The sequence below is a fragment of the Oncorhynchus clarkii genome, chromosome 20 (assembly GCF_045791955.1).
Source record: "Oncorhynchus clarkii lewisi isolate Uvic-CL-2024 chromosome 20, UVic_Ocla_1.0, whole genome shotgun sequence".
NCBI lineage: Eukaryota > Metazoa > Chordata > Actinopteri > Salmoniformes > Salmonidae > Oncorhynchus > Oncorhynchus clarkii.
The window spans coordinates 41,688,252-41,698,643 of NC_092166.1; the positions used below are offsets into that span (position 1 = coordinate 41,688,252).

A 10,392-nucleotide genomic window follows, 5' to 3' on the forward strand; every position below is an offset into this window, starting at 1 on the left:
CATGTTTTTCTACTTGCACAAACACGCATCCACACACACACAGAACCATGGACAGCCACATCATATTTAGCTTACATTGATTGGACTAAATTGTTTTTGGTATCTTTTAGTTGTCACTGTATTAGACTAAGCAAAGGCGATTTGATGAAGTTGAAATGGTACTGGATTAGTGGAGGCAGCCCCTGTTTTCTTTGTGACTTGCCGTAACTCTCTGTGGTTCGAAATCAGTAGATGTTTAGTGGTCCGAAAAATTTCAGAAACATTAATTTGCTTGACCAAGCTGTAGATAGGTCATGTAACTGTTACTGGACATGATATGTGCTTTGTGAACTTCACTGGACAGAGGTTGCTATCCGGTTTTGTGATAAAACAAAGGTGTGGTTGAATTTCTTCTGCCACTGTCTTCAGGCCTAAATATCACTGTTGCGAGACATATGAATGAACAAGATAAATCATAGAGCAAACAAAGCAATTATCACAACACATAGGTTGTAGTATGGCTTTTTCTGTGTGGGGGGGGGGGGGGGGGGGGGGGCTTGGCTTCCCCATTGATTTTACCCACTCACTGCTACTGCTGGCCATCTGAATAAATAAGTTGATGAGTTAAGAAGCTGAGAATAAAAATGTGCTTCATCTATTGAAATAGGTATTGCCTCTCGCTAAATAGTAGAAAGCAGACTATTCAGTCAACGTTCCTATAGGTCCTAGACTATGGCGACAATATATAGAGGAACCAGACTAATTAAAATAATTGTATGTATTGTAGGTAGACCATGACTGACCTCACACTCCAGTACAGTAGATGGCGGTGTATGCGATCCGCAAACCCAATCTCAAAGAAGAAGAAACTAGCAGCGACACAGAACTACACGGGTAACATTGTAGCTAGCATTTTTAAACCTAATGATTAGCCCACTAGTAGCATATTAACGTTACTTTGTAACAAAGTTCCAATCTTTTGCAGGAGCACGACAGAGCTGCGTTAAGATTAATTAAACATTTGAAAATGTTGAGCAGTGTTTCTCTACGGGCGCAGATCGCTTCCATCATAGAGGTACTTTCTAAAGCTGCGGTTGCAGAAATTAGCAAAGTAGTCGACGATGGTATAGTTGTGTTACGTGTGGAAATGTGTCAACGGGAAAATGAAATCAACGTCCTGAAAAATAATGTACAACAACTTGACAGCGAGCTTCGAAGAGCTCGAACTCGTGGGATTCAGGCTCGAAGACGCATTCATCATGGTCGATCAGTCGCTGCTGCGAATCTTGGGAGAGGAGGTGGGTACGACGACGTACTATTAGCAGCAACTCTACTATCAATCAATAGTTAGCCATACGTAACTGTGCACGTAACATTGGTCAGCTACCAATAGCACGATTTCAGGTAAACAATGTAGGTTTATTTAATCGGCCAACTCACGTTCACATTGAACCAAAATCTGGATTTACATTATCCTTTAACCCAGGACGCAGCCATTCAACTTGCCATTCAATTTGCCATTCACCAGTTTTTCAAGATTAGTAATGTAAAAATACGAACGGTACTTAATAACGAATGTAGTTTAATGTCGTTACAGACGGTATGTACTTCTAAAAAAGCTCCAAATAAAAAGTTACATGCACCGAAAAAAATCGTCTTTAAAGAATTGAAGTATTGTTTTTGACCAAGTGCGCATGCACCTCCTGCAATATGTGTAATGGAATTAATATACACTAAATAAAGCCTATCTTTATGTACCATCACTGTAAAAGCGTGCACTATTGTCTACTTACATTACATTATATTATTGCATTCCGTGTTGCGCCGGTGAAACCGATTGATATGATCATACACTGTTGTAAGGGGATAAAGCAGAGATCTCTATATAATTACGAGATGCGCATATCTCTGCCCTAACAATGGGAGTCGTTGTCCCAAAGGCGGGAAGGCAAGGGACGGGCTTAGGTCAACAAAAAAGCTTAGGTCAAAATAACGCATTGGGTTTTTTTTGGGGTGAGTGAAACTTCTTGTTTCGCTGCTGCCTCTCAGGATAAAATCAATTACCTCTTCCTGCAGATGAGTGATAGGGGCGGAAACCTAGCGGTTAAGAGCTCTAGATAAGAGTGTCTGCTAAAATGTAAGTTATTCTGGCTTGGACAAGGCTAGTGATGGTGTGATTGTGAAGTCATGTCATTATTACATACGTTACACCCTTCTTTGACGCAACCCCTCAGAAACTAGGGTTGATTAAATTGAATGTTGTAATATTTGACATTGACAATATATTGTAAAGTGCAAGAGCCTTACATTTACAAATCCAAACTGCAGTTTTACCAATTATGCAGTATCAATATGGTGCAAATCCATTTTTTTTATACATGTGCCGAATACAACAGGTTTGTAACGTGAAATGCTTACTTACAAGCCCTTAACCAACAATGCAGTTTTCAGAAAATATTTACTAAATAAATTAAAGTAAAAAAGTAACACAAAATCACAATAACGAGGCTATATACAGGGGGTACCGGTACCGAGTCAATGTGTGGGGGTACAGGTTAGTTGAGGTAATTGAGGTAAAGTTAATATTATGTCTGGTAAGCACTGGGCAGGTCGCAGCTGGGTTTCCCTTTGTAGTCTGTAAAAGTTTGCAAGCCATGCCACATCTGACAAGCATCAGAGTCGGTGTAGAAGGATTCAATCTTTGTCCTTTATTGATGCTTTGCCTGTTTGATGGCTCGTCGGAGGGCATAGTGGGATTTCTTATAATCATTCGGGTTAGTGTCCCGAACCTTGAAAGTGGCAGCTCTTGCCTTTAGCTCGGTGCGGATGTTGCCTGTAATCCATGATTTCTGGTTGGGATATGTACGTACGGTCACTGTGGGGACGGTCAACGATGCATTTATTGATGAAGCCGGTGACTGAGGTGGTATACTACTCAATGCCATCGGACGAATCCCAGAACATATTCCAGTCTGTGCTAGCAAAACAGTCCTGTCAGTAGCATCCACGTCATCTGACCACTTCTTAATGAAAAAACGAAGCCATATTTTTCAGACATAACATTATTTAATGAGAATGCGACTAATATCGTAAACAAATAAGCAAAAAAAATTGCACAGTCTGGAATTATCTAGTCATTAACTGCGCTAAAATGACTATATCGCAATATTTGGAGTAGCATATCATAGAAGAGGTCTCCCATTGCCCAACCCTAACAGACACGGCTCCATTTGGATTATTATTAAAACAAACAATGAAGGATTTTGATGACATGCAATACTTCTTCATTTCCACAGGGCCAGGTAAAAGCGCTACTACTTGTGTAGGGAGGACCTCGCTTGAGAAACTGCAGTCTGGGGAAGATGGTAATGAAAGGGATGAAGAAGACATTCAACGTGCAAATGAGACTCAGGTGAAAACTGAGCCAGGAGTGGAGCTGGAACAAGCAAAGCAAAGTACAGGGAGAAAGGACAAAGGTCGTCTGGATGCTGAACTGTCAATGTATGACAGAGACAGCCCGCAGTGGATGTCCAGTTCACAAGCAGACAATGATATGGAGATGAGCCATTCAGAATATTTGAATAGTTCAGGGCAAAACTCCCAGTGTCTCCCTGATCACTCTTCTGTACCTCCTGGAAAGGCGGAAGCGTCATGCAGCGGTGTTTCGTTTCCAGGTAAACCATATTTTGATGTAAGAGAGGATATGATTTCACAGCTCAGACAGCCACAACATTATCGGCAGTCAGACATACTCAAGAGAACAAGTGACGGCACAGTACAGTCAAACCCAGACCCTAGAAGTGTATTGGGCTTTGGCTCAAATTATAATACTGCAAGGAGAGCGAGGACCAAGCGATTTTGCCAGGTTAAGAAACACTTCATTTGCACACTGTGTGGAAAGAGTTTTGAACGTTACGGCCATCTTGAAAGACATCTGCGAATTCATACGGGTGAGAAACCATACAGCTGTGACCTATGTGGAAGATGTTTCAACCAGAAGAGTAGCCTCAAAGGGCATCTGAAGACTCACAGAGGTAAGAGATTAGAGTCACTATGTAAACAGTACATTGGTTGTAGATCACAGGAAATTCCATGGCTGCGTACCAAATGACACCCTATTCCCTATATTGTGTAGAGCCCATAGGGCTCTGGTCAAAAGTAGTGCATTATATAGGTAATTGGGTACAATTTGGAACACTCACAAGATAATAACACCAATATTGGTTAAGCAATTCCCTGCCTCATTATTTTATTAATCAAATGTAATATTCCCACACAGTATCGATAGACGGAGAAGCTAACAACGAGGAGATGCCTCCCCTGGATAGAAGTCAGTCTGAGGAAGAGCAATGCAACAAAAATAATGAAGTGGTCCAAACTCCTGAGATACCTGTGAAGTCGGAGCCAGAGGAGCAGAAGGATGCATCCCAGACACTGAATCATAAAGGAGAAGAACAGACTGCAGGAAATGCAGAAGAACTGGCTGCTAACTTGTCGTTGTGTGAGAGAGGGAGCCAGTCGTGGATGTCCGGTTCACAAGCAGACCATGATATTGAGACAAGCAATTCAGAATATTTCAGCAGTTCTGGTCACAAGTCACAGTGTATCCCTGACCACTCAGCTTTAAATCATGTCCCAGGAAGGGTGGAAGCGTCGTGCAGCAGTGCTTCATTTCCAGGAAAACCATATGTTGATGTCAGAGAGGATATGATTTTGCAGCTCAGACAGCAACATTATGGACCTTCAGACACACTCCTGATAGAAAGTGACGGCACAGTACAGTCAGACTCACAGGGCATGGAAGGGGTTACACTGAACCATAGCCCTATCTTCTCTAGTTTTCCAAGGAAAGTGAGAACCTTCCAAGGAGTCACCAAGGACAAGAAGTGCTTCTTCTGTTCATTCTGTGGGAAGGTCTTTGAGCGGGTTGGTCATCTGGAAAGGCACCAGCGAATTCATACGGGTGAGAAACCGTACAGATGTGAAATATGCGGAAGGTGTTTCAACCAGAAGAGCAGCCTCAAAGGACATCTGAAGACTCACAGAGGTAAGAGACAAAAATCATGTTGATGTTTTTCATACATGAAAAATTTAAATATTTTAATTGTTCTACGGTTCCATCCTAAATGGCACCCTATTCCCTTTATAGTGTACTACTTTTGACCTTGGCCCATGGGGCTCTGATCAAAGTAGTGCACTACATACAGAATAAGGTGTCATTTGGGACAGATACTAAATGTTTTCCTGGTCTCTTTCAGTGGTTTAGGGTGAAGTTTAACAGCTAATGTTAGATTTCTATTTTGATGTTATAATCAATGCTAAAATATTTGGTACTCTTGTTTTGTCAAGCAGATGGTGTTGAAATGCTAACGGAACAACCTCAACTTGATAAGAAGCCTGATGTCCATCCTAGACCCTCAGAGAACCCAGAGGAACAGAGGGCTCAGGCCTCACTTGCTGAAGAACTGCCTAGCTCTGGGGACAGTGAAGATGAGGAGGGGGGAAGGGGACAGGGGTTAGTAGTGAAAGCGGAGCGAGAGAAGGAGTTTAAAGCCCAGACAATCAATCTGTCTGGACATCAACACCAACAAAGCACAGAGCGACCAGGTTATCAGGATGACCCAGAGTATGTCATGGATGAGAGGGAGCGTCAGCTGTGTAGATCTTTTACAGCAGAGAGGCACAATGATAACGAGTCTGCATCTGTACATCCAGGTTGCTCCTTCGAAGGTATAAAGCAGCAGAAGTCCCATCCAGATTCGCCCAGTGTCCAATACAATCACCGTCTCTTTGATGGAATGCACCACCACCACGGGTTCTATTCGTCAGCTTCTAGAGAGGTGGAACTTGAACACTTGTCTTTTCAGGATGAGAAAAACAAGTTGGAAATGATTGAGCAAGAGCAGTATGCAGGAATGGCTCTACATGCAAGGAACCGAGAGGATGGCAATGGGACAATACTACCCAGGTTTCAGGACCGGGTATCACTACCTGTGGTGAAGGAAACGGCAATGAGAGAGTACATCACAGAACCAAACAGTAAAGAAGGCATTTTATTTGCCCTTGGTATAGATGGTTTTGACAGCACAGAGGGCAGCAGTGCCACCACAGACAACACAAGAAATAGATGTTTCATATGCTCCATTTGTGGAAAGAGTTTTGATCGCCATAGTCATTTTGAAAGACACCAGCGCACTCATACTGGTGAGAAACCCTACTGCTGTGAGATATGTGGTAAGAGTTTCACTCAGAAGAGCAGCCTGAAAGCTCATCAGAGACTTCATACAGGGTAGTTAACCAAAGGCCAGATGGGCTTAATCAAAATTCAATCAATACTAGTGTTGTAAAATGAGAATTGGACATATGGCTGCTATTGGTAATAACTCGGTGTTACAACAATTTGGAAGTCCAACTATATTGTGTTGATAAGACTTATGTTTGTTTTATATGGTTGTTTCCACTACACTTGATTAAATGGAATATTTGAGTAGTGCTTAGTTTGTTGTCATCAGGTATCTCCAATAATGTGTAAAAAAGGTTAAAGAAAAACTTTGAATAATGATTTTTTTTCCTCTTTCTACATCAAACATATGGATAATTTATCCAATGAATAGGGTTACGTAACATTTTTTCTGAGAAGACCTTGATGGTAAGTTTGTCTACTACTCAATGAATGAGTTGTTCAAATTTAGTTTTCTTTACTCAAGCTACCAAAAACAGGAAAATCAGCCTAGTTTGAGTAAAATGTGGTTATTTTTCTGCTTGTATATATTTTTTCAAGTAAATGTAAAATGGTGAATGTCTCAATCTTGTGGGTTCACTGTTTTACTTGTCAGTAAAAATAAAATGTTTTATAAGAGGTTTCCTATTTTTTGCCATTCCAACTTGTGTTCACTTTTCTAGTATTTTCATTTACTAAAACTTGATGCGGAAGTAGTTTATTTTGCAGACAGATTTAAATTTTGGTTGATGGGTCCATGGTTGATGTAGCTAGCTTTTAGAATTAAAATTCACACTCATAGACTTAACTTTGACTCGTTTTTTTTTGTTTGTTTCTTAACAACTCTCAAATTGTCTACCTGTATCACCCTTCATACACAACTAACCTCGCTCGTGGAGGTTTTAGCCAAAGCAGTGGTGGAAGAAATTGTCAAACTTATCGATGAAAACTGTATTACATTTTGAAATATCTCGGAACCAAAATGAAATGCTGAGGAGAAAATTGCTACTGATGGAAAATGAGCTGAAGATTGCGAGGATTCCATGACAAACTGGGGAGTACCTTACCAAATCTTGTGTGCACAACGTTAAGAGCGCCAAAGCGCACAGGTAGCTAGGCCTATTGCTCTTTGTAGATAAGGCTATTCTAAATAATACCAAAGTATTTGTGTTCATGTGTGTTAAAGGAAAACACTGCAGTTAACATATGAGATATAGCGATATATACTGAACAAAAATGCAACATGCAACAATTTCAAAGATTTTACTGAGTTACAGTTCATTTAAGGAAATCAGTCAATTTAAATAAATAAATGAGGCCCTAGTCTATGGATTTTACATGAATGGGAATACAGATGCATCGGTTGGTCACAGATACGTCAAAACAAAAAAAAATGTTTTGGCTTGGATCAGAAAACCAGTCGGTATCTGGTGTGACCACTATTTGCCTCATGCACGCAGCACATCTTTGCATAGAGTTGATCAGGCTGTTGATTGTGGAATGTTGTCCCACTCTTCAATGGCTGTGTGAAGTTGCTGGATATTGGCAGGAACTGGAATACGCTGTCGTACACGTCAATCCAGAGCATCCCAAACATGCTTAATGGGCGACATGTCTGAGTATGCAGGCCACTAATGACAAGGAGCAGAAACATTGCTTGGGGGGGGTTCTACGAAGATATACAGTTGAAGTTTACATACGCCTTAGCCAAATACATTTAAACTCAGTTTTTCACAATTCCTGACATTTAATCCTAGTAAAACGTCCCTGTCTTAAGTCAGTTAGGATCACCACTTTATTTTAAGAATGTGAAATGTCAGAATAATAGTAGAGAGAGTGATTTATTTCAGCTTTTATTTATTTCATCACATTCCCAGTGGGTCAGAAGTTTACATAATGAATTAGTATTTGGTAACATTGCCTTAAAATTGTTTAACTTGGGTCAAATGTTTCGGGTAGCCTTCCACAAGCTTCCCACAATATGTTGGGTGAATTTAGGCCCATTCCTCCAGACAGAGCTGGTGTAAATGAGTCAGGTTTCGAGACCTCCTTGCTCAAACACGCTTTTTCAGTTCTGCCCACAAATGTTCTATAGGATTGAGGTCAAGGCTTTGTGATGACCACTCCAATACCTTGACTTCGTTGTCGTTAAGCCATTTTGCCACAACTTTGGAAATATGCTTGGGGTCATTGTCAATTTGGAAGACCCATTTGCGACCAAGCTTTAACTTCCTGACTGATGTCTTGAGATGTTGCTTCAATATATCCACATAATTTTCCTACCTCATAATGCCATCTATTTTGATGCTGCCACCCCCGTGCTTCACGGTTGGGATGGTGTTCTTCGGCTTGCAAGCCTCCCCCTTTTTTCTCCAAACATAATGATGGTCATTATGGCCAAACAGATCTATTTTTGTTTCATCAGACCAGAGGACATTTCTCCAAAAAGTACGATCTTTGTCCCCATGTGCAGTTGCAAACCATAGTCTGGCTTCTTCCTTGCTGAGCGGCCCTTCAGGTTATGTCGATACAGGACTCATTTTACTGTGGATATACAGTGGGGCAAAAAGTATTTAGTCAGCCACCAATTGTGCAAGTTCTCCCACTTAAAAAGATGAGAGAGGCCTGTAATTTTCATCATACTGTAGGTACACTTCAACTATGACAGACAAAATGAGATAAAAATCCAGAAAAACACATTGTAGGATTTTTAATGAATTTATTTGCAAATTATGGTGGAAAATAAGTATTTGGTCAATAACAAAAGTTTATCTCAATACTTTGTTATATACCCTTTGTTGGCAATGACAGAGGTCAAACGTTTTCTTTAAGACTTCACAAGGTTTTCACACACTGTTGCTGGTATTTTGGCCCATTCCTCCATGCAGATATCCTCTAGAGCAGTGATGTTTTGGGCTGTTGCTGGGCAACACGGACTTTCAACTCCCTCCAAAGATGTTCTATGGGGTTGAGATCTGGAGACTGGCTAGGCCACTCCAGGACCTTGAAATGCTTCTTACAAAGCCACTCCTCCGTTCCCCGGGCGGTGTGTTTGGGATCATTGTCATGCTGAAAGACCCAGCCGCGTTTCATCTTCAATGCCCTTGCTGATGGTAGACTTTGTTACTTTGGTCCCAGCTCTCTGCAGGTCAGTCACTAGGTCCCCACGTGTGGTTCTGGGATTTTTGCTCACTGTTCTTGTGATCATTTTGACCCCATGGGGTGAGATCTTGCGTGGAGCCCCAGATTGAGGGAGATTATCAGTGGTCTTGTATGTCTTCCATTTCCTAATAATTGCTCCCACAGTTGATTTCTTCAAACCAAGCTGCTTACCTATTGCAGATTCAGTCTTCCCGGCTTGGTGCAGGTCTACAATTTTGTTTCTGCTCTTTGGTCTTGGCCATAGTGGAGTTTGGAGTGTGACTGTTTGAGGTTGTGGACAGGTGTCTTTTATACTGATAACAAGTTCAAACAGGTGCCATTAATAGAGGTAACGAGTGGAGGACAGAGGAGCCTCTTAAAGAAGAAGTTACAGGTCTGTGAGAGCCAGAAATCTTGCTTGTTTGTAGGTGACCAAATACTTATTTTCCTCCATAATTTGCAAATAAATTCATTAAAAATCCTACAATGTGATTTTTCTGGATTTTTTTTCTCTCATTTTGTCTGTCACACTTGAAGTGTACCTATGATGAAAATTACAGGCCTCATCTTTTTAAGTGGGAGAACTTGCACAATTGGTGGCTGACTAAATACTTTTTTGCCCCACTGTAGATACTTTCGTACCTGTTGCCTCCAGCATCTTCACAAGTTCCTTTGCTGCTGTTCTGGGATTGATTTGCACTTTTCGCACCAAAGTACGTTAGTCTCTATGAGACTGAACATGTCTCCTTCCTGAGCGGTACGACGGCTGTGTGAAGCCAGAAGCCAGCCACACCAATGTGTAGGAGGAAACACCATGCACTTAGCGACCTGGTCAGCGTGCACTGCGCCCGGTCCGCCACAGCAGTCGCTAGTGCTTGATGAGACAAGGATATCCCTACCGGCCTAACCCGGATGACGCTAGGCCAATTGTGCGTTGAACCCAGGTGGCGCAGCTAGCAGTGCGTTGCAGTGCCTTAGTCCACTGCGCCACCCGGGAGGCCCAATCAGAGACACATTTGATAGAAGTACCAAAAGCAACATAAATTCTAGTA

At 41.5% G+C, this 10,392-nt stretch overlaps 1 protein-coding gene across 1 annotated transcript; it reads left to right on the forward strand.

Annotated features, from left to right (window-relative positions):
• The first annotated feature begins 829 nt into the window (after positions 1-829).
• On the forward strand, positions 830-6,845 carry LOC139377431 (zinc finger protein 420-like). Its single transcript, XM_071120460.1, has 4 exons — positions 830-1,277; positions 3,276-4,013; positions 4,259-5,026; positions 5,332-6,845. The coding sequence occupies exons 1-4, from the start codon at positions 1,007-1,009 to the stop codon at positions 6,270-6,272; spliced, it is 2,718 nt and encodes a 905-aa protein (XP_070976561.1). The 5' UTR covers positions 830-1,006; the 3' UTR covers positions 6,273-6,845.
• The last annotated feature ends 3,547 nt before the right edge of the window (positions 6,846-10,392 follow it).

What these genes read in the sequence shown, in the direction of transcription:
- LOC139377431 (XM_071120460.1), top strand. Translation starts at nt 1,007, where the DNA reads ATGTTGAGCAGTGTTTCTCTACGGGCGCAGATCGCTTCCATCATAGAG. An exon ending in GCATCTGAAGACTCACAGAG is followed by an intron (nt 4,014 to 4,258) that starts GTAAGAGATTAG and finishes ATTCCCACACAG; the next exon opens with TATCGATAGACGGAGAAGCT. An exon ending in ACATCTGAAGACTCACAGAG is followed by an intron (nt 5,027 to 5,331) that starts GTAAGAGACAAA and finishes TTTGTCAAGCAG; the next exon opens with ATGGTGTTGAAATGCTAACG.